The sequence below is a fragment of the Salvia hispanica genome, chromosome 3 (assembly GCF_023119035.1).
Source record: "Salvia hispanica cultivar TCC Black 2014 chromosome 3, UniMelb_Shisp_WGS_1.0, whole genome shotgun sequence".
In the NCBI taxonomy this organism is placed as follows: domain Eukaryota; kingdom Viridiplantae; phylum Streptophyta; class Magnoliopsida; order Lamiales; family Lamiaceae; genus Salvia; species Salvia hispanica.
Window position 1 is genome coordinate 21,584,475 of NC_062967.1, and position 25,834 is coordinate 21,610,308.

At 32.5% G+C, this 25,834-nt stretch overlaps 2 protein-coding genes across 2 annotated transcripts; one reads left to right on the forward strand and one right to left on the reverse strand.

The window, feature by feature from the left end:
• Nucleotides 1-760: 760 nt before the first annotated feature.
• On the reverse strand, nt 761-2,205 carry LOC125210177 (gibberellin-regulated protein 4-like). The gene is made up of 3 exons (XM_048109748.1): nt 2,097-2,205; nt 1,352-1,436; nt 761-1,094 (listed from the first exon to the last, which is right to left on the reverse strand). Exons 1-3 carry the CDS (start codon nt 2,175-2,177, stop codon nt 913-915), a joined length of 348 nt encoding a protein of 115 aa, XP_047965705.1. The 5' UTR covers nt 2,178-2,205; the 3' UTR covers nt 761-912.
• A 15,987-nt stretch (nt 2,206-18,192) lies between these two features.
• On the forward strand, nt 18,193-25,491 carry LOC125215661 (rab3 GTPase-activating protein catalytic subunit). Its single transcript, XM_048117146.1, has 14 exons — nt 18,193-18,417; nt 18,551-18,603; nt 19,060-19,263; nt 19,854-19,945; nt 20,251-20,444; nt 20,591-20,769; nt 21,608-21,946; nt 22,015-22,079; nt 22,763-22,811; nt 22,988-23,141; nt 24,212-24,296; nt 24,377-24,446; nt 24,637-24,777; nt 24,931-25,491. The coding sequence occupies exons 1-14, from the start codon at nt 18,309-18,311 to the stop codon at nt 25,219-25,221; spliced, it is 2,025 nt and encodes a 674-aa protein (XP_047973103.1). The 5' UTR covers nt 18,193-18,308; the 3' UTR covers nt 25,222-25,491.
• The last annotated feature ends 343 nt before the right edge of the window (nt 25,492-25,834 follow it).

A 25,834-nucleotide genomic window follows, 5' to 3' on the forward strand; every position in this document is an offset into this window, starting at 1 on the left:
ACAGAATCCTAGCATATGACTAATTCTGTTGTAACTCACACGTTTGCAGCTCTATTGCAGGGTCGATTTTTCTTAGCCGCCTCATTTTCAGCGAAACTGTTTTGCATCCCTATTGCAGAGTCACGGCTGCTACAACCCTTTTTTAAAAAAAAATTAATTTATTGCAATAGTTTTCAAATGCATCACAACTCAGGAATTTTTTGACGATTGGGGACTATATGATATTTAAATATATATGTTATATTCATCATAAATTTAAGTAATTTTAGTTTATGACTTGTTAAGTTGTTATTTTATTAGTTTTCTACTTCTAGAGTTAAAATATAAACTAAATTTGAAGTATTTAAATTGATAAATTGAGTTGTAGTTGAAATGAGGCTGATATTATGATTGACATTAAAATGGGAATTACTGAAATGTAACATATGAAATTAGAATAATATGGAGAAAGTAGTAAAAGTAAAGTTTAAATAATTTGGCAATCCCCAAACTTTGCATCATGCTAAAATCCCAACTTCAGGAAATCGGCTGTTAAATAAATGGCCAAATTTGTATGCTGACGTTTATAATTAATTAACTATTTCAATTCTTAGTTTATTCGTTTTAATTTATTCTTAATTTACATACACATATTCAAACTAAGTCAACTTCTAATAAATTAACTAATATTAATATATTCCTTAATTATAAAGCATTGGCATAATTATTTAGATTAAAAAAGAGAAAACTGAAAAGAGAATATGAAGGAGAAATGGGTTCCTTTTCTAAATAAAATTCACTTGTCCAATTTATAATAGTGCATTAGGAAATATTGTCGCAAATACTTTGGCTAATCTTTTTCGAGAAATAAAAGTACATCAATTATTTTTGACGATTTTGTCGTAGATAAATAATACAAAAATAAGGAGCATATCAAGGGCATTTGGGGCCTCCTTCCTGAGTCTTCCAGTCATTGTAGCATGGGCAACAATCCTTGTTTCCATAGGTTCCCGGCGGCACACACAGACATTTCTCACAACATTTGTTGCAGAACAACAAACAATTGTTCAAGTGCTCTGTATTCGAACATCTACGATCACACTCATTTGCACAATCTGTCATAAAATCATCATCAAAATACATTAATTCCTAATTAATTAATACTCCTAATATGTAGTACTAATACTTTTATATTCTTGATTTTTAATGATTGATTAAATCTAATTAATATATTAGAAGTTAGAAGTATTGTATCGGGTGATGCAATTGACAATTGTCAATTAAATTTTTATAAATCTATACAAAATAGATAAACGTTTAAATGTATAAAAAAGGACGATTAGAATATTAAAAAAAAAAAAAAAAGACTTACTGCTTTGAGGCACTGGACATGTAACAGCTTGATCAAGACTTGCCGTTGGGAAAACTGAGGAAACTGAGGGTTTAGCGTCGCCACCCTAATTAAACAAAGAATTAGTAATTCATCACATGCTTCTAAAATATCATTGTTTGGAAAATGTTGTTTTTTTAGATTCTTTCTTAATTCCTTTTTTTTTACAGGTAATGTAATTATTAGAGATATTACTTTAAAAAATTAAACATATTACTTTCTAGAGTAATTATATATAAACTCATCTCCTTTTATACTCTTTCAGGAGCACCATAAATATTCAATCTATATTAACATTATTTTATTAATTTTATATACTTTTGTTTCTAATATCTCACAAATTAATAACATATAGCAGTTTATAAATTATACAAAATAGAAGTTCGATTTGTTCTTTAATTTTATTAGTTGAAGCTTAAGAGAAAGGAATAAATTGAGCTTCAAGTTTTATATATTTATAAAATTAACAATAAAAATTTAATGTATACATAGTAAATTAAAAATATAGTATTGAAATATATTAAATGTGAGCAATGCTCACAAAAGATAATTACAAAAGATTACGACATATCATTTCTCTTTACGTTCTTTTTTCACTCGGACATCAAAACAAAGCAAAATATGTGGGCTGGAACAAAAGAAGTAAAATCATAACAAAAATTAAATAAAATATTAAATATAAAATGCATATCTATTGGAGAAGAAAAATGTATACTTTAAAACTTACTAGGGAAGCCATGATAACTGATAAATACGAGGCAACACATAAGAGGAGAAAAATGCAGTGGAACTTTGAAGAGGACATCATTTTTTATGTCTTCTAAGTTTTGTGAAGTTTAAGTTGTGATGTTTTTAGTCTTAAGCTCTTTCACCTTTATATAGAGGAACTGGCCCAAAATTATACAATTTTATTAAATACAACTTTCTGTAGTAATTAGATACTTCCAATTCAAAGTTGTCAGATTTTGGAATTATTTGTATACATTAACATTTGCTTAGCAATCATGACTAATGTAGTTAAATCTTTTTTCTCATATTTACAAAATGGAAAGTGAAAAGTCATTATTATATTTGAAGAATAGATATGTTAGAATCAATCTTCTAAATAATAATTTATTTGTTTCATGTTAATAAAGCCTTTTTTTTATTTTGAAAAATTCCAATCTAATTGGGTCAATTATTTTTGACAAAAGGTAATACCCTCTTACTTTATTCTCTCTTCATCTTTCTTACTTTATTCACCATCCACTGAACACATATTTTTAATCTCCGTGCCAAAAAAAAATGTCTCTGTTAACAAGGAATGGCGGAAATAGCAGATCTAGACTGGTTGCTAGCATATGAACTTTTTGCTCTTAAGATTTTCATACCAATCAGATATATGCTCCCTCCGTCTCAAGGAAGATGACCAGTGACGAAACCAGAAAAGTAGTTAAGCCAGGGCTGAATTTTTAAAAAAAAAATAATAATAGTATTAAATATATTTAATTTTACATGTAATGTCTGTTCAACGTTTACGACACACTAGATGATAACTATTTTCCACGAGTCGTCGTGTCTTGAAATGATCGAAGAATAGTCACATTTGCAATTTTTTTTAAAATACTCTATAACTAAGATATCATTCATCCATTCGGCCTTTCTTTCTATTCGCAAATATATCTTAATTAGTTTCATTATAGAACTTGCAATCAAATCATTCTTACAATAAAATACCAACACATAACTACAAATCATTAACAACAAGATTTATTACGAATAAATTTATTACTCTCTCCGTCAGCCATTAAATGTCCCATTTTTTTTCCTTTTTCGCACGTCCGCCAATAAATGTCTCATTTCACTTTTACCATATTTGGTAGGTGGATCCTACATTTCACTAACTCATTCCACTCACATTTTATTATAAAACCAATATATAAACGTAGGCCCTACATTCCACCAATTTTCTACCCACATTACTTCATAAAGTCAAATAATTTTTTAAAACACATGCCGGTCAAATATGAGACATTTAATGACGGACGAAGAGAGTGACTAAATCATTTTGTATTAATTCTAATTTAAATTTAAAACTACCAAGTGGTTCAAATCCAAATACCAATACAATAAGCATTGAGGCAAATAAAATACTCTTTAAAATACATGAGAGTAATGCACTAAACTATTGCCGCAAATAATAAGATTATTTTATTTGATAAAATACTTTTATAATTCTATCAAATAGTCAAATACATGCCTGATACCCATCAGTTTTTAATTGAATCAAGCGAAGTGCGCCGCTGCAACTCTCCGGCAAGCGACAACCGTGCATTGTGTGTAACTCGTAAAGTCTCTAGGCGTGAACTTGTTAGGATTTGGGCTAACTATGTCAATGCCTAAAGGCAACATTAGTTTATTATTGCCCAATAGGACAAACATGAAAAACAACCCAACAATAAAATATTTGGCCCAAATCTAATAAGCCCAAATTGTCTTCTTCTGCCCTAATCCTAATCCTAACCCTACCCCTAATTCATTTATCAATTTCAGAAAGCGGCGCTGCGGCTGGAGTACGGTTACATGGCTGCGTTGGGGCGGAGACTGCTTGGAGGATGGCTGTATAAGGTGGGGTCGGGGTCTGATGGCGGCCAAGCCCCCACGTCAGCATTTTATGTAAGGGCCTATCTCCTTGCATGGTATGGCCTATCTCAAGGCCTATCCCATTCTCATTTCATTTTTACATCATCCCTATTTTGTTTTAATTTTTTTTCACTTCTATATTTCATATTTTTCAAATTAAAATGCAAAAATATTAAATACGCAAATCTTCATTATATTACAATATTGGAAAAAGGAATACAACGAGATACAAATTTAAATAAAACTACAATAAAGCATCAGTGTCTCTGCCTGTATGCTCGAATTTCTTCAATCATATTGTGCTGGTGTGGATTGTAGGCTTCTTTTTGGCGCATGTCAACAAATGCTCGAAAACGCTTGGCATAAAAAAAATATTTTCCCACTTCCCAATAAATTATATCCATTTTCAATGCGCTTTTAATTTTTTTTCAATTTTTTTTCCCCAAAATTCACATTTTCATCTATAAAATACCTACACTTCAACACAAAAAAATTCCACCACACTACACAATTCTCATCTATTCTCTCATCTAAATTCTCATCAATTCTCATCTATTCTCTCATATAAATTCCTACCACACTACACAATGTTCGGCTCCGGCGATCACCCCTTCGACTCCCGCAGTTGGAACCACGAATGGTTGGGCTCACAACCATTTTCTAGTCCGGAAACGCAATTCACGACCCCTCCTCAAACCCAAGGTTCTCAAGTTCCCGGCCTTACCCGGTGGACGACCAAGATGCCCCCGATGGGAGATACGGGTGGGCACCCGAATCCGGCTCGGGAGGGAGCGACATCTCTACTTCTACTCCTACTTCTACTCCTACTCCTACTCCTCCTACTCGTGGTACCCGCACCCCGTACACTCCGGATGAGATGATCCAGTTATTCAAAGCCTACTTGGCAATCTCCAAAGATCTGGACGTTGGCACGAACCAAAGCGGGGAAAGGTTTTGGTGGCGCGTCACTCGTCTGTACAATGAAAACTGGTCGGAGGGAACCATATATCGCAATGATAGTATGGTGTGCAATTCAATCTACAGAGCTAACGACGCAATCTGTAAGTTCCAGGGGTATTACCTCCAGGAATAGCGGTCGGCGGGGAGCGGTAAGAGCGAGCTCGACATCATTAGTGCCGCCTTGACGACCTACCAATCCGTGAACTTGAAACCGTTCAAGTCCCTCAGCTGTTGGTAGGAGGCGCGCCATCATGAGAAGTATAGGAGTGGCGTAGTAGCATCCTCCTCCACTCCTCCAGCAAACGGTCGAGGTCGGTAGCCCTATCAGACGGCGCCTACGATGAGGTGGCTACCCAGTTTACCGAAACTAACTTGGGTAGCCCCGACGCTGGCCCGAGCAGTTCCCGCCGGCCGCAAGGAAGGAAGAAGGCGACGACAATCCCTGTCGCGCCCTGACTCCATTCGCTCCCGATCCCGCTCCCTTTGTGCCACCTCAACCCCCAACAACTCGTTGTGGACCCTCTTGGGTCAACTCAATGCGGCCTATAGGTCTAACATGACTCCCGACCAACTTGTAACCCATGTGGGAATGATACGGGGTCTCCGAAGAACATTGGGGATAGAGGACTAGTCTTCCACGAGAGTATTTTTTAGTCTTTAACTATGTAATTTTTAATTTGTAGGATTTTAATCATATATTTTTTATTTTCTAGGATTTTAATTATGTATTTTTATTTTTTAGGATTTTAATTATGTTATTTTTATTTTTTAGGATTTTAATTATGTAATTTTTAATTTTTTAGGATTTAATTATGTATTTTTTATATTTTAATGTACTTTTATATTGTAAAAATGTTTTTAGTAATTGAAGTATTTAAATTAAATAATAGAATGGTGAGACCCTTGAGCTTGTCCTTGTGGAAGAGCATGGATGTGGGTGTTGCGCTCTTGCCTAGGACAGAGAGTAAAAATGGGTTCGGGCCCATCTCCGTGCTCTTATTTAAGAGCACGGATGGGGATGCTAATACTCACTTCGTCTCTGAAAAGTATGAACTAGTATTTCTTTTTTGTTCTGTTTCTGGAAAAATATGAACTTTCTAAATTTGTGAACTCTTTTTTCTCTAACGAGGTGGGACATATTCTCCAATAAAAAATATTTTAATTACTTTTTCTTTCTATATCTTCCCACTTTACCAATCATGCATTAAAAACGCGCCGAACCAAATGTTCATACTTTTCAGGATCGAGGAAGTAAGACAAATCATGTCCGGTTTGACAAATACTCCCTCCGTACCCAGGAAGATGGCCCCTTTTTTGGGCGGCACGGATTTTATGCAAATTTATTTTGTGTTGAGAGAAGAGAGTAAAGTAAGAAAGAGAATAAAGTAGAGATAAAAGTGTTTCTATTTTAAGTAATAGATCATCTTAGTTGAGACAAACTAAAAAGGAAAGTGGATAATCTTCAATAGGACGGAGGGAGTAATATTTTATAACTTCATTATTAGTGGAGAAAGAACTAGTTGTCATGTAATTATATTTAATTAACTCTATCGACGTGATATCATAAATAATTTCTGTTTAGAATTATTGTGGTCTAACTTCACGAATTTTGAGCGTATTTAGTTGTGGCCAAAGTTTTTAAAATAAATACTTGTATGTTTTTGATATAACACCAAAAAAAATCAAAATTAAATTTTATAATCCGTCAAGAGTGAGAAGGGTGGAGTTGGTGAGGTAGAATTTAAAATTTATTTTGATTTTTTAATATATTTGCAAGTAAATCAGACTGTGAATACATTATATATTTAAGTTTATCTTGTTAGTTTTTACAATTTTTAAAATCGTGCGTAAAATCAAAATATATCCCTAATTTATGAATGTAGGCACCCATTACTCTTTTAAATTTTTTTATAAGGTTGACCAATATATCTACCTACCATAATTATGTAAATCACATAGTTAAGATATTCAAATCTAATTTAAATATCTTAAATTCATAGTACTATTAATAAACGACACTTGGGCACAATAAAACCTTACTACATGCAATGGATGAGACCATACTTTAGGAAGCTTGCATTCACTCCAATAATATGATGTCTTAATAATGTCGAATTGTCGATGAGTTGTTAACTTGTACGTCCGAATTTAGTGCTTGACGCCAAGATAAACGAATATTTCCAGACACTATAATAATTTAGAGCAGTGATAAATATGCATAATTGGATATTTTAGGTATTTCATCTTATAAACCGATTTATAATTTTAATTAATTTTAAATAAATTAGCATATTACATGATGTCTCTCCAGTGGCGGAGCCACGGTGGGGCCGGGGGGCCCTTGGCCCCTCAGCCATTCGAAGATACACTATATATATTATATGAGTCTGACAGATTTTATAAGTAAATGCCTAGCTAAGTTGGTCTTGATGCCAGTCTTTGGTCCAGGCCATCGTGGGATCAATTCCCCTCTCTGCATATTGTTTTAATATCGTTCTCTTGGATTAATAAGAATTTTGGATTTTAAGCTAACAATTTTGTTTTTTATTAGTATAAAAAATAATTTTCATAGTATAGGAATGGGAATTATTTCTTTAGTTCTATAAATATATAATTTGGAATATAATATTACTTAAAATCAATTGCAATGATACGCTCTTTATAAATACAGTAGTACATAATTACAATGATATGTTCTTTGATTCCATAAAAATGTAAATCAGTAAAATCAGTTTGAATAATATGCTTTTTATCATAAAAGATATTGTTTTTAATTATTTCGAGGTCGACATTGTCATTATATCTGTAATTTTTCCTCTAATTATTCATCATATTATCTGTCTCTTTCCACGTCATAGACACTGAAAATAGTTATTCCCTTTGTTCTACGGTAGTAGAGTTGTTTTATCATTTTAGTACGTTTCATTATAGTTGAGTCATTCCCGATTTTAGTAAAAGTGAGCACATTTCTTCTACTTACTTTTCTCTCTCTCCTACTTTATTATCTTTTTATTTAATACATTACACATTTTTTAAAATTTTCGTGCCGAAAAAAATACATCCACTACTATTGAATGAAGGGAGTAATAAATTTTAATAATTGTAATTTGGCCCCCCGGGACTAAAATCTGGCTTCGCCACTGTGTCTCTCCTTTGAAAATAAATAAGCTAGAAAACGTAAGAGTATTTTTCTCTCCTCCCTCTCTCCTCTCTCCTCCGCATATCTCCTAAAATCGTGTGAGCAGTTTCTCTTCTCTACTCTTCCATATTCTATCCTCTCTCTTCCGCATTTTTGCTAAGAAATGTGTGTGCAATTTTCTCTCATTCATCTCTCTCATGCAGTAGTATTTGGTACTCGCTCCGTCCACCGTTAGGAGTCCCAATTATGGGCGGCATGAATTTTAAGAAATGTTAAGAAAAGTGAGTGAAAAAAAAAAGTTGGTGGAATAGAGGTCACACTTGTATATATTAGTTTTAAATAAAATGAATGTGAGTGAAATGAGTTAGCGGAGGGTGAGACCCTATTACCATTTGTAGTAAAAGTGAACCGGGACTCTCATTCACGGACGGACTAAAATAAAAAAACGGGACTCCTATTCACGGACAAACGGAGTATCTGCTAAAATCGAGTTTACATTATTTACCAGATTCTTTTTCCTTGCCTACTATCTTCAATTTGAGATCATGGTGTTTTAAACGCACCAAGTAAATATTTTTTTTAATCAAATTTTTTAAACGCACGAAGTAGAGTATGTAAAACATGGTGCATTTTATTTTATTTTTTAGTGAAAGTACTATAATTTAATCAAATACAACTATATTTCAACGTAATTTAAAATAGTCACAAATTGTAATTGTGATAGTATTATATATTGTTTGTGTGATTTGTTTTTTGTCGTACACCATAAAAATTAGATTAAGTTTATAGATTAAGATATATTATAAAATTAAATTTAACTTATAAATTAAAATATTGACAACTTCAAAATTCTAATGATGTTATAAATATCGTTAGTATATCTTTACTTTTAAGTCTAACTACAATATGAAATCTTTTGTATATTTTGCTTATTTTATAAGTATAATTTATAAGTTTAATTAAATTTTATAATAATACAATTAAAAAATAAAAAGTTAAACTATACATCCAATTCTATTTTTCAGTCTCTCTATTATAAATACTGTACCAAATGAAAGTTCTAATTAATTTCAAAGATTTAGTGGACTTTTTTATTATAGTTTACATTGAAACTTTTTATTATCGATCCTAATAACAAATATATCGAATAAATATTGTAGACATTAATAAAGTTAAATGTGTCATTAAGTAAAAAATATAAGTAAATTTAACTTTAAAATTATATTTTAATTAAAATTCGATTGTTTGATACACTAGTGTTAACCCACGCGCTATGCGCGATTTAGAATATTTTTGTACTATTATTTTGATATTATATTATAAATAAATAATATAAAATAAAATAAGTGACATTACCATTACATAAGATTAGAAAAATATAAGAGTATATACCAAGAATATAAACAAAATATTAGGAGACTATAATATAGTTGTAAAAAGATAAAATGACGAACTACAAAACAAATAAAACAATAATTTAAATATTAATAAAACTACACATTAGTAAATAGAATAATAATTCGTAAGTTATGAAAAAAATTAGTTCTTTTTATAAACAACCTTAAAATTACAATAATAAGAATAGCATAATAAAGAAAATAAAATAGTAAAACAAAAACCCAACAAAACACACATCATCTGAGCGTTGTAACTTCTCTCCTCTGCATACTTTTAATCGAAACTATCGTTGACTCTTTACCTCAGCCTTATTTTGCTCCTTAATCTCCAAATTGATTATTTATGTATGTACACAAAAAATCTGATATTTTATGTCTTCATCTTCTTTGCTCCCTTTCGTCATTTCGTTGATTTTGAGTTTTTTCTTTGCATGAAACATGTGGAAGTAATAAAGTTGGCGAAGAACATGCAATTTAATCTTCAAAACATTGTAGATAATCAGCTTCTGCAATTTCTTTATTTGAGGGAAAATAACTACTATTATTATAACTAAGATGAAATATATTCAAACAAAACTAAAAAAAATAAAATAAACTAACATTAAGAAAATTTAAATATGAACTAAAAAGCACTCAAATAGAGAATGATCCTTAAAATAAGATTTAAAAGTGTTATTTTCTTTTCACCTTCTCTTACATGACCTTCTCACCACAGCTATACTGCCTCCGTCTCCATTAACCGTTGAAGAAGAGCTCTCATCGTTGACCGCTGGAGTTGAATCATTTGAGAAAGCATTTTTTAAATTTAACTAATGTTTGCACTGAAAAGATAATTTCACAATGAAAAGAACATGTATTTATAGACAAAAACTAAAGGCTAATAATAATTTCTAAAATCTTTTAAATTCCACTACACATTATAGAAACAAAAATGCATTTTCTAGGTAAACAATGATAATTAAAATGAATATTCATTTATGATTTAAAAAGTCAAGAAATGCATATATTGAAAACTCCTCATAAATCGATAAATTGAGTGATTTAGCTATACTATAATCACACTATAATTAGCGGTTACATATATGTTACATTATACTATTATGAATGGTATTAACATTGATTTGACCATAGATTTGAAAAGTCATCAAATTTAATATTTTCCCTACCCCATCGGCAGTTACATATGTTTAAATTATTATTTTATTAATTGCATTTACTTTAGAGAGTCATTATCTATAAAAGTAAATTCATGAAAATGTTTTGTAACATTTTATAACTATCACCCAAAACTTCTAAATATTTTAACCTATACCCAAAACTCGGCTTTTATATTAGTATAGATTTAATTTCTTTATCATCCATTAAATTTCATGATGGTGTATCAACTTTAACGCTAGTGGTAACAATCATTACATTTTTATGTAGTTTTCATATGTATCTCACGTATCCTTCTTTTAAGTACTCCATCCGTCCAATAATCGATGTCACACTTTCCTTTTTAGTGTGTCCCATAAAAGATATTACGTTTTCTTTTTTGAAAAAATTCTCTCTCATATTAATATAAATATATTATTTTCTCTCTTCACCTAACACACAAAACAACATCTCCTAAAATCTCGTGTAATTTTCCAACTCTGACAGCTATTATGGGATGGAGGGAGTAGAGAATTAACTATTTATAAATTTAATATATTTTTATAATAAAATAAATATTATATTAATATTCAAGTAGCTAGTGTCTGTTGATCGAAACGACTAGAATTTAACTACGATATAAATAACATTTAAAGTCAAATATATTTGAAAATTTTGTCACATATATGCAATAAGAATAAGCTATTTAAAACATATAGGTATAAAATGAAAAAAAATCTGATATGGCACAAATACATATTTAAGTAGCACGTACCTTAAATAAAATATAAATATATATTAGGTTGCATATTATTCATTTAAAAATTATATGTAAATTTAAATAATAATGGTTTCATCTATTTTCTTGTTATAATTAAGCATTTCAAAATAAATAAAAACTATAAAAAATCAATAAAATTAATTTTAGTGAAAAAAGTAAGTACAAAACTTATGCATTAAGTAAAGGAGTAAAATGTATAGATCTCATAAATATTTTAAATGTATATTTTGGTACAGATAGAACAAGATGCAATATAAATCTAAAAATAGAATAAATAAAAAATGGTATAAAATAAAAAATTACCTAAGAAATAAATAATACTCTCATGCCCCACAAAAACTGTCACTCTTATCTGTTTTGGTCTGTCCCACAACAATTGTCACACTTCATTTTTAGTCTCGCATTCCACTAACTCATTTCAGTCATATTTCTATTATAAAATCAATATTAAAAAAAATGGGTCTCACATTCCACTAACTTTTACAACCAACATTTTTTTACATTTCTTAAAATCCGTGTCACCATTAAGAGTGACAATTATTGTAGGACGGATGGAGTAGTTCATTGAATTTTAATTAATTACGTTAACTATAACTTATAAATTAATTGATATTTATGTCAATTGTTATACAAAAGTCTATATCGTCAAAATTAGATATATGAAATTCTTATTTTTAAGTAATTGAATAGTATTATTTAAATTATTAATTGAATATTAAAGTGAATAAATTAAATATGATTCAAAGACAATTCTATAAACTCTAGTGAGTTACAACTTGTCAAGTGATGTTTTTCATCAATGTTAATTAGTTGTTTTTTTAGTTAAATAGTACAGTTGCACCCCTAAAAATAACGTCATAATATATGTGCATCAATCTCTAGCCAATTCATATAATTAGTCATCGTGGCATTCTCTACATATTTTACAGGAGAGGTGGTGTGGGTTCGAAACTTGTCCGAGTAGGTATTTAGTTTTTTTTTTCAAATTTCTTGTGTTTTATGCAATCTATAATTCTATACCCTTATTTTTGTAGAAAAGATTTGATTTCGAGATTTGGACACCAAGTAAATGTCCCCTTCGTCATTTTGAAGGTTTAGAACAAATAAGCCTTTCTCGATTCATAAAAACTTAGTACTCCCTCCGTCCCGCTTAAAATGAACTTTTTCCTTTTTAGTTTGTCCCAACTAAGATGACATATTTCTTTTTTTGGTAAATTTCTCTCTCCAGTAATACACTCAACCATTTTTTCTCACTCCTATTAAAATATTCATATTTCTTTATCTCTCTACTTTAATACTTACACCCAATGGCGGATCCAGAAACTAATTATCGTGGTTCGAACCATATAGTAAATATTTATATAAAAAATATATTTTAATTTAAATACCGTAACTCATACTAGTATCGATATTCTAAAATAAAATATTCACCCTATCGCATAAAAATAGACTATATCGCCACTCTATAAATACACTTCTATTTTTTTTAACTATTTTTCTCTTTTTTGAGACATGTCTTATTTTTCGCAAACAATATTTCAATCACTTTTATTTCTATATCTCTTCTATTTTACTAATTGTGCATTAAAAATCTCATGCCATCCCAAAATGTGTTAATGGGACGAAGAGTGTATAATTTTTCCGTAACATCTCCAATTTTGAAATTTCAAAACTAATTTTAATATGAATAATAAGGTTGAAAACTTAATTACTCCCTCCGTCCCAAAAGAATATACAATTTGGTTTTGGCTGTTCGGCACGAGTTTTAATACAAAATGGGTAAAGTAAGACATAGAGATAGATAGAAAAAATAATTAAAGTATTGTGAATGGAGAATGGGTCCCACCTCATTAGAGAGAAAAAATTTCCGAAATTGGAGAGTATCTTATGGGACGGAGATAGTATAAACAAAAATTAGATAAAATTGAGATATATTTATTTTATATTATAAGTATTTATTAAAAGTATTATGTGTTTATTTTAAATAAGTTGATTTATGGATACATAAAAATAATAATACTAGTACTTGACTACTTGTATATAACATTAATTGAAATTTTAGATTTGAATATATATTTAAATGACTTTCGAGAACTAATAGTACAAATTGAGAAAGAAAGAAAAGTTCAAAAGCACATTCTACATTTAGTTAATTCAATTTAATCCAAATTAAATTATGCAGTCACGTGTCATCTTTATTGATGTCTTTTAATTTATTTAATTTTAGTTTACAAGGTAAATATAGGGAAGATAATTATCTCTCTTCACCCAATACACAACCTACCCATTTCCATTTTTCTCTCTTCAAAGAAAAACGAAAAGGCAGGCTCTTCTTTACTCCATTTCTTCTTTCTCGACTTCCGCCTCATTTTCTTCCTTTCTCTCTGCTCAATCTCATCATCTCACACTGGGTGAGGTGGGGTCGGAGGCCGATGAAAGGAGCTTCCCGGCGGCACTCCGGGGCTGGTGGTGGGTCGGCCGACCCCGCCCGACCCCACCCGGATCCGCCGCTGCTTACACCCACCTTCTCTCTCCAATTAAACACTTTAACCAATATTTCTTAAAATCTCGTGCCGGCTAAGCAATGTGCCATCTTAGCTGGGACGGAGGGAGTAATAGTTTTTAAATTAAATAAAAGTTTCATAAGATAAAATAAGATAATAAAATTTAATTTGTAAATGAGACTTTGCTTAGCTGTATAACTAATCTATTAAAAATTAAATAAGATTTTTCTTTACAAAAATAAACCTTTTTAATAGTTCATGCATAAAAATTTTCGCTAATTAAAAAGACTAATTTTATTGTATTAAAGTGCCTTATTTTATTTTAGAAAAAAACTTATTTAATTTTATGTGATTAACGTTGTATTTATTAACAAATATTTTATTTGTATCTAGGTAAAGTTTAATCAGTTGTAAATAGAAGTATTATTTAAACTTATTGACATTTTTTTCGATTACATAATAATATTATTAACGTTAAGTATAAACGTTGCTCTAAGTTCTAACTATATCTAAATAATTTTTTCATTTTATTGTTTCTATTTGGGAACAAAATCTGCATAATTTGTAGCCCCCTCTCATCCAATTCTTATAAATCGCAGCAAAGTAGAAATTATCAGAGATTTGTGCTGGGTAATCCAAAAAACTTTCAAAATTGTCGGTCAATTTTATGTTTAAATCCACTTCTGACCTTATTTAATAGCAAGTGAACATCAAATAACTCTAGAAAAATATTTGTGCAAAGAAAAAAATACTCCGTAGAACAATGGCAGCGATGGAGGGCTGAAATAGAATTAGGAGGTTTGACTTTCGTTTTCTACCGAGTGGCGTCATGGCCTTGCGGGGTTACGCCTGGAATGTCACTGTAGTTTCTTACGAAGATGGAAAATTAAAGCTCCCTATGCCATATTGATAAGGATTCATGTATTTTATGATCCATTTCCCAAGGATTTACCTATTAATGATGCTTGATCTAACTATTTTTGTGAGATTGATTTTCAATTTATCAATAAAACAAAGGATAAGGTAGACCCAACCACAAAAGTTGAATCTAAACAAGAACGGATGGTAGATTAGAGATGGAAAGCATGTATATAATGATCAGATAAAAGAGCTACAACCATAGGACCTTGACCAAAACAACGGAAACAACCCTAGGCAACTTTCATTAGCTCTCTATCACCCCTTGGCTCCACTACTCAATGGATACACCTCATTGATGCATACCTCTACTTGAATCAATCTATGGAATTGAGACAAGTAACCTTCAAAGAAGGAATTGGATACATTCCTCAAAAAGGAAAAACTCACTAGGGAGATAGCTTTAATTCAATCACAATCTAGAATGAAAAATGACACCAAAAGGTATTTATACTAAGGGCCTAAAATGTGGAAAAAGACCCACAAAAACTAAGTCTCGGGTGAATTGCAGGGTGCAAAACACCCGCCCGGGTGTTCTCTCTGGACTTCCTCGCCAGTTCTGCGCGACTTCTATAAAACCGCCATAACTCCCTCATTCAGATGTGCAAGATACCCACGCGAAGCTATTTCCAAGACGAAGACGATGGTGGTAGTTTCATAGCTTTCGGATATCATCTCGATAGTGCGGTTGCCGGTTGAATCCAGTTGTAGTTGAAATCCTTGATGCACAGCTTCCATGATCGTATCATCCTCCCCTTCTTGGAAAGAAATTGTCCTCAAATCCGAGCCTTCTCTATTCCTCGCATCCTCGAGAGACCCTCTAACTTCATTAAATCCTTGGCACGTCTTCACTCTCTTCCTTGGATCCCAATCAATCTATGGCTCGCGTCGAGGTGAAGACACTAGACGTCTAGTACTCATGGTCATATCAGTGGCATTCTGCAATATTGATATTACATTGTCTCCGACTTATTCATTCATGATACTAACTAAATGGACTTGAAATAAAAATTTAGAACAATAAGTGATAATAGAAAAATAACAGAGGAATATGTTAGGAGAAGGAATGGTGAGCATGCAATTTATAGAACCAATGCAGGTTCCCATAAAAAACACAATAACTGGAACGACCTTAAATAAAAAATAAAAAATAAAAAATAAAAAATAAATAATAAAGAGCACATAATAATATTTTTCTTAGATAGAAAAATACTAGATTTCATTGATTTTTAAATTTAATTGATTTCTTTCTTGCTTATTTTATATTTTGGATAATCATTGAATTATTTTCATAAAGATTAACAACTAATTTCCAGTTTTATTCAGTATTGTACTTTTCCAATGATGATTCAATAAATTGTGCTTAATATTTGTATCAATTTATTGCAACTTCAAAGGAGTATCGCATGATATAGTTATTCTACATCAAAATGTTAGTATATGCAGAAGTTATTTTTCCTATTTCGCTCACGAATACTGTACTTTGAGACTATCCATAATTATGAACAAAAAATTCTTCTAAAAGTAACAAACAAATTTTATATGTTTCATTACTTTTCTAAGTTTCTTGAGCAACTATCGAGTTTCATAAATAAATATTGATGTTGTCTTGGACAGATCTTCATAAACCCAAATGATTAATTGTGTTGTTATTTATGATAAATAGAAACTGAATGTTAACCAAAACAACTTAGAATAATTTAAAGATTGTAGTATTATAATGGATTCAAATATAAGATTTTTGACCTTAAGCAGCATATATATAATTAACAAAATAGCTTATATTTTAACTCGCAGTATAGACATCCAAAGATAAATAATCTTGATAGGCATTAATGAACGTATGGATGACTAGTCCTTCCTTGTAAAAGTATAATCTTTATTTACGTAATAATAATTGTAATGTTATATAATCTCAATTATATCAGAATTGGGTGGTCATTTATTGGTACCCAACTTTTATTTTTGATTTAGTTGCAACATAAATATAGAATTATGCAATTATTATAGTATTTCTTTTTTGTTTATGTAGTTTGTATCAGGATCGTCGAATGATATAGGTATGAAATTGTCCACTAGGCAAGTATATACAGATTGGTTTTTGGGTTACTTCCAAATATTCTCTAAGCTAATTGGGGTTAGATAATATTTATATACTGCTTTTGGTGTTCCTTCAGTCTCTAAAGTGGTACTCCCTCAATCCACGGACATGAGTCCCGTTTACTTTTTTACACCCGTGTTTATAAAAATGATAATAAATAGTTAAAGTGGATAAACAATGAAGTCTCTCTTGCTTTACTATTTCTACACTTTATCTATTTATTATTATTTTTATAAAACAAGTGCAAAAAAATAAACGAGACTCTTATTCGTGGACGGAGGGAGTATGAGTTTGCAACTCAAAATATCTACCCTCAAACTGAGGGCTCATAAAAAACTCAGTCAACACATCGACACATTACATGTCCAATTTGAACTTGAGTCATCTTGGACCCCACTCGAACATTGGTCAACATGAGTGCTTCAGAGCCCAACCCTAACTGAGGCTCTGATACGAGCATTATTTAGTTAGTAAAATTAGGGATTTGCGTATCTTTTCCATGTCTTTGTTTTCTTGTTCATTAAATTAGTTATTAGCATTATAAATAGGAGTTATTGTAGTCATTTGAGAAATCAATCAAGAATATCAATATTATTTTTCATTCTCTTCTCCAAAGTGAGAAAATCGTCTTCCACAGTAGCAAAAGTTATCGATCGCCGATCTACAGACAACACTTATACATTGCTTTCAACTTCCCTCTATTTTCCAATGTTGTACTCCCTCCGTCCCATAAGAATATGCACTCTTTCCTTTTTAGTTCGTCTCGCAAGAATATGCATTTTCTAGTTTTGGAAACTCTTTTCTCTTTATTGAGATGAGACCCATTCTTCACTAATAATATTTTAATTACTTTTTTCTCTATCTCTCTTACTTTATTAATTTTGCATTAAAACCCGTATCGAATCTAAAGTGCATATTTTTCGGGGATGAAGGAAGTATGAGTTTGTAACTCAACAATTATGTGCACTTCAGATGATACATACGAAATTTATAAGATTTTAAGTTCTAGATTTAACTCATCTTGAATATATGAATCACGAGATCGTAAAAGAAAAATTGGAAAAAAAATAAGAGAATAATAGAAACAATAAATAAAACAAAACAAAGTGCTGAGAAATTTTGACTACTATAAAATTAGGAGGGATTATGAAATTTTAAAATTGGAGTGATTTAAACAAGAAATCTATTTGTTTGGAGTAGGTTATAAGTTAGCATAGAAACAAACACATAAGTCAAATATAAATCTGAATATTGATTGCACATTAATTGAAAATAAAAATAGAAAGTCGTAACTTTCACTACTGTGGAAGTTCCGCATCATCAGTCAGCAGATTTCTTCACGATTTCATCTCCGATTGCGGCTATGGCGTCGATTTTGTGAAAATGGAGGCTTCCTTCGTATCCCGAGCTCGGTCAGCCATCAATTCTGCCGCAGCTAAAGCGGAGAAGGCCTTCACGGACATTAAAAAATCTGATTCCAACGCGCATCGCGGTATGTGCTAAATATATGTATACGACTCTCCTATTTCTCTGCGCTGCCTCCACTCCCTATTTTGGTTTACTATTTTTAGGAATTCATTAAAAATTTTCCGTTTTTGGTGTTTTTCAATTGGACTTTGTTGAAGATTTGGATAAACAATCGCCTATCGCGTCAACGGCGGATGCGGATGAGCCCAAGGTGATTTTTCTCTTCGCTTCTATGTTAGATTCGCGTGCGAATTTCTGATGTCGCGATCGTGGAAAATGTTTGACCACGATTTTCGTAAAAAAAGGTTGAGTCTTTTCGTAGTGACAAAGACTCAGCTTTGGATAAAATTGGATTTGGAACCTGACTTTGATGTTTATAAATCAAGCTTGTTTGCTAATGATGTTAGAGTTGTATGCATTGTTGAGATTTCAATTTGTTTTTTAGTTACTCATATTTTAATATGATTTCACTTATCCGGTTATCCTTTTTATGGGTGAGTTGAGTTTGTTCCTATTGTTTTGAGAAAAAGCTTTAGTTACTTTCATCAAGTCCTTGCATAGACTTCCTGAAAATTCTATATTTGTGATTGAGACCTGCTTCCATGGTTGCTATATCATTTAGTTGCTGAGTTAGTGGATATTTGGATGGAAATCATTTGTGTTTCAGGTGCAGGATTTCGAAGGAGCAAACAATAAGAGAGTGCGGCCTCAGCCAATAAAAGCCAAGCAGGATTGGCATGAGAGATTGAGGAACTTGAGATTAGGTAAAAAGGGGGCTGACTCTGGGAAGCCCGATAATTCAGCAATGGCATACGCAATTTTTGATGATAATTTATACCTGATGCATGAGAGAGGATTCTCTCAGCCAAATGTAAGTTGTCAATTATTTACTTTGTTGATTTTTCTGTATTGCTCAAATGACTGCCTGCTATTTATTTGGTTTAAAATTGTGAAAGATATTTTAGCAGTCTGGATTCTCTCACACAAGTAGTAGTTGTTGTGAATGAGCTAGCTATATGTGTTGTTTTCAACCTACTTGAATCTAATAATTTCTTAGAGGTTCCGGACCCAAGGCAAAGCTCATAACATCTCGTGGTGGTTTATTACCATGTTCTTCTATTGGAAATAATGGTAAAAGAATTGTGCTCTCAATATCTTTAACCTTTTTCTGTATTATTTTAATGATGATAATCTTCTGGATTATACACAAATGCTTGTTGTAGTTTTTTTGGCCTCAGACGTTTAAGGCTATTTAATTTAGCAAATAATTGCAAGATTGCTGAAACTAATGTTTGAAATAATGGTGTTTTTACACTGTTGTGTTTACACATACTATATGATACTCTACTATTTTTTTGGGGGTAAACTAAAACTCACAAAAAAGCTATAGGCCTTGTATGCTTTGACTGAACTATTGAGTTTCTGCTCTTCAAATTACTGGAAGTGCTTGGTAAATTACAGGATTTAGAAGAGGAGCTGGAAAGTACAAAGGCTGCAAAGGCAGATATCATTCCATCATCTGCTATCTTGAAACAGTTAGCCGTAGCAGTCGAGTAAGCATTTATGTTAGCTGTTGAAACGTCTTTTTTACTACATTGTATATGTACTCCTCCATTTGAGCAGCTCGGTAGTCTAGTAATGATTTTGGCCCTATATTCTTAAAAACTGAAACTACTAGTTTTCTCTTTTGTCTTTCCAATATTTGATATTTAGGTTAAAACATGGACACATGGTTGACCTGCCATATGTTTATTAGGAGTACTATTTTAATCAATTTGAGTGATTTGCGTTGATCCATTTTAATCTGTTGTCTGACTGCTGATACTGATACAGTCTTTTTGACTATTGGACTCTTAAGGGCTGGAACTGGATATAGCACCATGAAGGATCTCCTTTCCTCTTCTAAAAGCTCTTCCCCCATCAGAGAAAAAGCTAGCATGAGCATTTCAGTGATGAAATCATTAGTTCTGCGTGAAAAGGATGATAAGATGATACAGGAGTTTGGTTCTGATGACAAGGTTCTTGGACTGATGAATGCATTGTTAAATGCAGGTAGATAATTTGGTAGCCTTGCAAAAATGTGTGCTCTATTACTACCCCCTCCTCAGTGCATGTGAATTATGATTGATAGTTTTCAAGCTTTTGATTATTCCTTGTTGATTTTCACTTCTGATTTGATGCTGGCAAGGTACTCGCAGAAGTAGAATTTACTGGTAGGACTGTCCCTGGTATGGAGACGCAGCTTAATTCCACTTCTCTAGTCAAGGATATCCATGGTGTGCCATTGGAGAGTTTTGTAGTCAAGCTCGCTGAAGCAATTAGTTGCTTAAAAACCCTGCGGAAAATGGCTTCATATTGGTCAAGGGTTGTTTCTGAAGTAAGTGGAGAGATGGAATTATATTTGAATCAACATGTTGTGGCTAACTTATGAATGCTTGGCCTTGTTTGTCAATTTAAGTAATTGCAGCAGCTAAATGTTCAAAATGTATCTATTTTGCTTGGCCATTTGAATTTAGACTATTAGGCCCTCTCAACAATTTCACGGTATTGGTAAGCTATGTCTTCATTTCAATTGAATTTCTTTAGAAACCTTGAGAAAATGACGACGCCGTGAAGTCTTTCCATCTGAAACAAACATACTCTATGGTTCTTTCAAGCGACGAGATGAGAACAATAAATATGCATTTTATTGATCAAAATAAAATATGAGGATTATGACTCTCGTACTACGCTTTATTGCATGGACTATAAGGAAAAGAAAACCCACGTTTTAACTACTGGAGAGCTTTGAGGATGTCTCGGGGTTGACTTCCAATTAACATGTTCGAAATACAACATATGTGGAAAGTTTTTAATAGATCATACAGTTTGATAACTTAGATGGTTCTTATACATAACATAGCTTTTGAACTAGAACTTATTACAGTAGTGCTGCACATATGCTGAAGTGCATATGCAAAATAAATTACTGATTGTTAGTGACTTCATTTCCTGTAAAAGTTCCATATGTGCAGTTGATTAAACATGACATCACTGAAAACATTGCAAGATGACATCTTGCACTTGTAGTCTAATGCATTTAAATATTTAACTGCTCCCTTGTTTCTTTGTTCCCGAACTTTAATCAGTATCCAAATCTGTTGATCTATAAGTATAATTCTAGCTTCTGTACTGTATCAGCCGATGATTTATTTGTTTAATCCTTCACCTTGCAGATCAGAAGACTTTGGTATGAAGGGCAATATATCCCAGGAATTCCGCCAGGAGATCTGCCTGACCTAAATTCATGTCTCTTGTACCAGCAGTTACAGGTCATCAACTGTTGCATTTCCAGAAAACAACGGCATACTGCCGCACTTGAATCACTGGAGTCTATTACAGCTCAAGCAGATGCTACAGGTTCTTCAGATTCTGAAAGCAGATGTCCCCTCGATCCTAGTTTATATGCCAAAACCAAGTCTGGAGAACTTGTGCTTAGATTGGGAGCTGATAAAAGGTTTGAGAACTTGACAATGCTTGAAACTGGTGAACCTATTTATTCACCTGTGGTGCAGGTTAGTTAAGTTATCTTAAATATAGGAAATTATGTCAATAAATGCTTAGCATATGGTCACATTTCTAGGAACTGCCTCTGTTGACTGAAGACTTGATCAAGGAGACTGAAGAGTTTGTGCTAAGGACAGGAAGGTTGGTAAAGTTGCATATAACTTTTCAATTATGTTTTTTAGGGATACTATTGTATTGTGTTTCCTGCCAAGATTAATGCTCAAGCACTATTATCAAAATCTAACTTCTCAGGGTCATATTTTCTCATGATTTGCATTAATGTTACACTCGCTTATGATATTGAATGCTGACTATTCTTCATGGTGGCCGAATGGTCATCACCATTGTCTGACATAGAACATTCATAAAAACTAGTCATTGTCAGTTATGATAATCTGAAGTTTTCTTTTGCTCTTTAACTCTAACTTCACTTGTTTAAAACTATCTATAACCTATCTCCCCAGCAGTCCACTCCCGTGTGCATGTACATGATATTATATGGGTTCAGTCATCCTCTTCAAATTTAACCAAATTCCATGAAATTATGTAGTATTCAAAATCTTTAATTGCACTATTAGAACTTAATTTAGTTCCAGTTGATGATATCTTGACATCACATTAAACATGTAAACTCCTCTGCTATCAGTTGATTATTCAGTGACTAATTAAAGAAACAAGTTTACGATTGGAAACCTATTTTATAATTTCGGCTAACAAACTTGGTTTAATGCAAACTAGTTGCTAGAGGACCCTGTTGAACCAATTTATTTCATGGCTATAATAAAATAATTCTCTGACATAAACTACCTGTTTTTGTTGCTCAGTGTTGGTGCAGGATGCTCACAACTGCTTTCAGATATGCAGGCCTTCAAGGTGAAGTTCCACTGCAGGCATGCACAGTATTGCTGCCCCCTCATTTCTTTTTCATCTTCATCTCCTTGTGTTATTTGTTGTGTTTGTGTGTGTCATGTAGGACTTTCTAGTTTGTATTCAGTTTATGTTTGAGGACACTACGATTGATACATAGTTTGCTATGCTATTTTTGTCAGGCAGCAAATCCAGGTTGCACATTAGAAGATTTTGTAAGATGGCACTCTCCTCCTGATTGGATGGAAGATGAGACTAACAGTGATTTGGATGATACCTCTGAGGGTGGTGGTGATTGCATCAAAGGTCAACTTAGTAGGCGAATGCAAAAAGAAGGTAAAAGCAATATTATTTCACTTGTTCTTTTGGTACTTTTGAGTTTCTATCTTCCTATTTAGGAATTATTTATGCATGCTAAATACTGAATGCAGCTTTAGCAGTAATGTGATTTTTTACCTTGCTGAAGTAAAAACACAATATCAAATTTTATTCCTTTCTTCTAAAGACCCCTAGAAGTCCTGGTACATGATCACTTTATGCGCCAGAAAGGCTTGAACCTGTCTATGTTTCAATAAAAATGACGAAAATGAGTTCTATGAGATAGGTTAGGTAGAATGCTGATGAAATTTGCACAGCTGGGTTTTTCCTGATAAGGAGGAAAGCGCTTAGTCTGCTAGAACTAAGGCATGCCAAGAGGGTGTTTAGTATGCTTATTTTGAGGGGCTTAAAGCTTCTATGCTTTGTGAGACGTTTCTATAACTTATAAGATGTCATCTTACTTAAAAAATTTGTTTGAGTGCTGAATAGTTGAACTTGTTAGATATTACTAGTAGATTGTAACTATAATGAGTAAAATATAAAACACTAATTACTTTTATAAAAAAATGCTTATAAGCACTAAAGCACAAGCTTAGCCACACACCATCCAAATGATGAATGGAAACTTTCTTTTATAGTTAGAACAGCTCTCCGAAGTTGAATATGCTTAATGAGTCAAGCTTCTTTTCTGCTGTTTTACTTGGTGTCAAGCCATTTAAAGTAATCAAAGTTAACCTCTTTCTTTTACTGTAGTCTATATAAGATCCTAAGCTCAGCCTTCAGGTTTTTCCTTACACGGGAAACATAGGTGTTATCCCAATAAGTGGTATTTGTCCGGTGAGACTTTATAGTTGTTATTATGGCTAGATATATATTCTGTATGAATATGAATAATTGTGTCAGAGCCTTTTCATGTAGAGAAATAGACGACATAAACAATTTCCTTGAGTTCACTACCATGGTCAAAAAGCTTTTTAATGTCACTGAACATAGCATTGAATGGGCTTATTTATTTTCCGAATTGACGATGAAGAGGGTGTTACTTCTATTCTGACCTAAAGATTTTTTTTTTGCTAATTGGTTGCTAGGCAATTTATGGCGTGAATTTTGGGAAACATCAAAACCATTGCCAGCCGTCAGACAAGCTCCTCTTTACGATGAGGACCTGGCAGTGTAAGCAAGCTAAAGTTCATGATATTGTAATCTTTACTTGTTACTGCTGTCAAATGAGCAATAATGCCACATCAATGTAGGGAAGGCATTCTTGACTTTCTGGAAGTAATTCCACCTTCTGAGCTTTTCACGCAGCTCTTCCTGGCTGTTGTAAGTACTCGATTTCTGTGCATTCTCTTTGATAGATATCATGTCAATACGGTAAAATGTGTGCCTGTCTAATACAAAATACTAAGTATCTTACAAGAGATACGTATAGATGTTTGCTTGCTAGACTGTTCATCTAGGGAGCACAGATTTTGTTTCGTTCCAACTCAAAATCTGCTTCCCGACTTTCCAGTTGGGTGCAGGACTGATAATTGGTGAGGCCATGCTCTCTACAAATCCAAATTTGTCAAATATTTTCAACAACTGCAAGAACTACATAGTTGTCACCTGTCAGAGCAGCACCTGGGTCGAGAAGCTTGACGATATATGCCAGGTGAGTTTTATGCAGCTGAGGCTTGTGTTGGCATCAATTTTGGAATTACTGTTCATAGGGATGTGGTGAAAGTAGAATGATATTTTTCGATTATTGTCTCCGTGCTTGGAATTCTTCACTTACACTACTAGGATGTTTTCTGCACTATAACAGGTTTATGAAACAGTGGAGACAATGGTCCACAATCCAGACGAAACAATAAACATAGCCCCTCAACAAGAAGAACCCACAACTACAGGCGAAGTGAAGAGCCGCTTCAAGAAGCTTACCCTAATCTTCGGAGGCAAGTCGAAGGGTTCCCCCAAAGACTCGCCAAAGACGACTGAGGAGAGCCCTGACAGGCAACAATTCTCAATATTCTCAAAGAAGCCTCCGAAACCCATTATGTCTCCGTCAGAGAAACCACCATCGGGTTCGGGGGAAAGTGAATGGACACTCGTGTAAGTATGAAGTTGGATTTTGCTCCACAAGGCAGCTCAAGGAAATGTGCAATATTCAGTCACCTCAAGTTGTTCCATCTGTAAAACAGAGAGCAACTGATTTCCTAGGGCTTCGTTGTGGACCATCAAACATTAGATAGCCTTATACCTTTTATTTATTCTCCACCTTATTGTTGAAATCAATTGTGACTAAAAACCCTAAACGAGTGAAATTGAGTTTTCATTTGCTCATTGTAAACAAGAAAAAGAAAAAAAAGTTGTATATTTTGATTTACTCCCTTCGTCTCACTTTAAGTGACATTTTCTCTTTTGGAATATATCACTCAAAATGACACATTTCTAAATATAAAAACATCACCACTCTAAATAAAATCTTGTGCCGAATTAGAATTGTTGCACTTAGAGTGGGACAAAGAGAATATATTTCAGTTTAAAGTTGATAGTTAGAGTCTGAATATGAGTCTAGGGGGATTGTGAAATACCCATGAGCGGGCCACATGAAGCATTGGTGCCCCTCCTAAAAAATTTATAACCGTTCTATTTTTTAAAATCAAATTTACTAATTTATTTGAAATTTCTTCTTTAAATACCCCTTCTCAATACTTCAAAATTTTGTT

Bases quoted from the DNA above. Each gene is read 5' to 3' on its own strand.
- LOC125210177 (XM_048109748.1), bottom strand. From the start codon at position 2,177: ATGATGTCCTCTTCAAAGTTCCACTGCATTTTTCTCCTCTTATGTGTT. The intron at 1,437-2,096 runs GTAAGTTTTAAA...TTGTTTAATTAG, and splicing joins CAGTTATCATGGCTTCCCTA to GGTGGCGACGCTAAACCCTC. The intron at 1,095-1,351 runs GTAAGTCTTTTT...ATTTTATGACAG, and splicing joins ATGTCCAGTGCCTCAAAGCA to ATTGTGCAAATGAGTGTGAT.
- LOC125215661 (XM_048117146.1), top strand. From the start codon at position 18,309: ATGGAGGCTTCCTTCGTATCCCGAGCTCGGTCAGCCATCAATTCTGCC. The intron at 18,418-18,550 runs GTATGTGCTAAA...ACTTTGTTGAAG, and splicing joins TGATTCCAACGCGCATCGCG to ATTTGGATAAACAATCGCCT. The intron at 24,297-24,376 runs GTAAGCAAGCTA...ACATCAATGTAG, and splicing joins TACGATGAGGACCTGGCAGT to GGAAGGCATTCTTGACTTTC.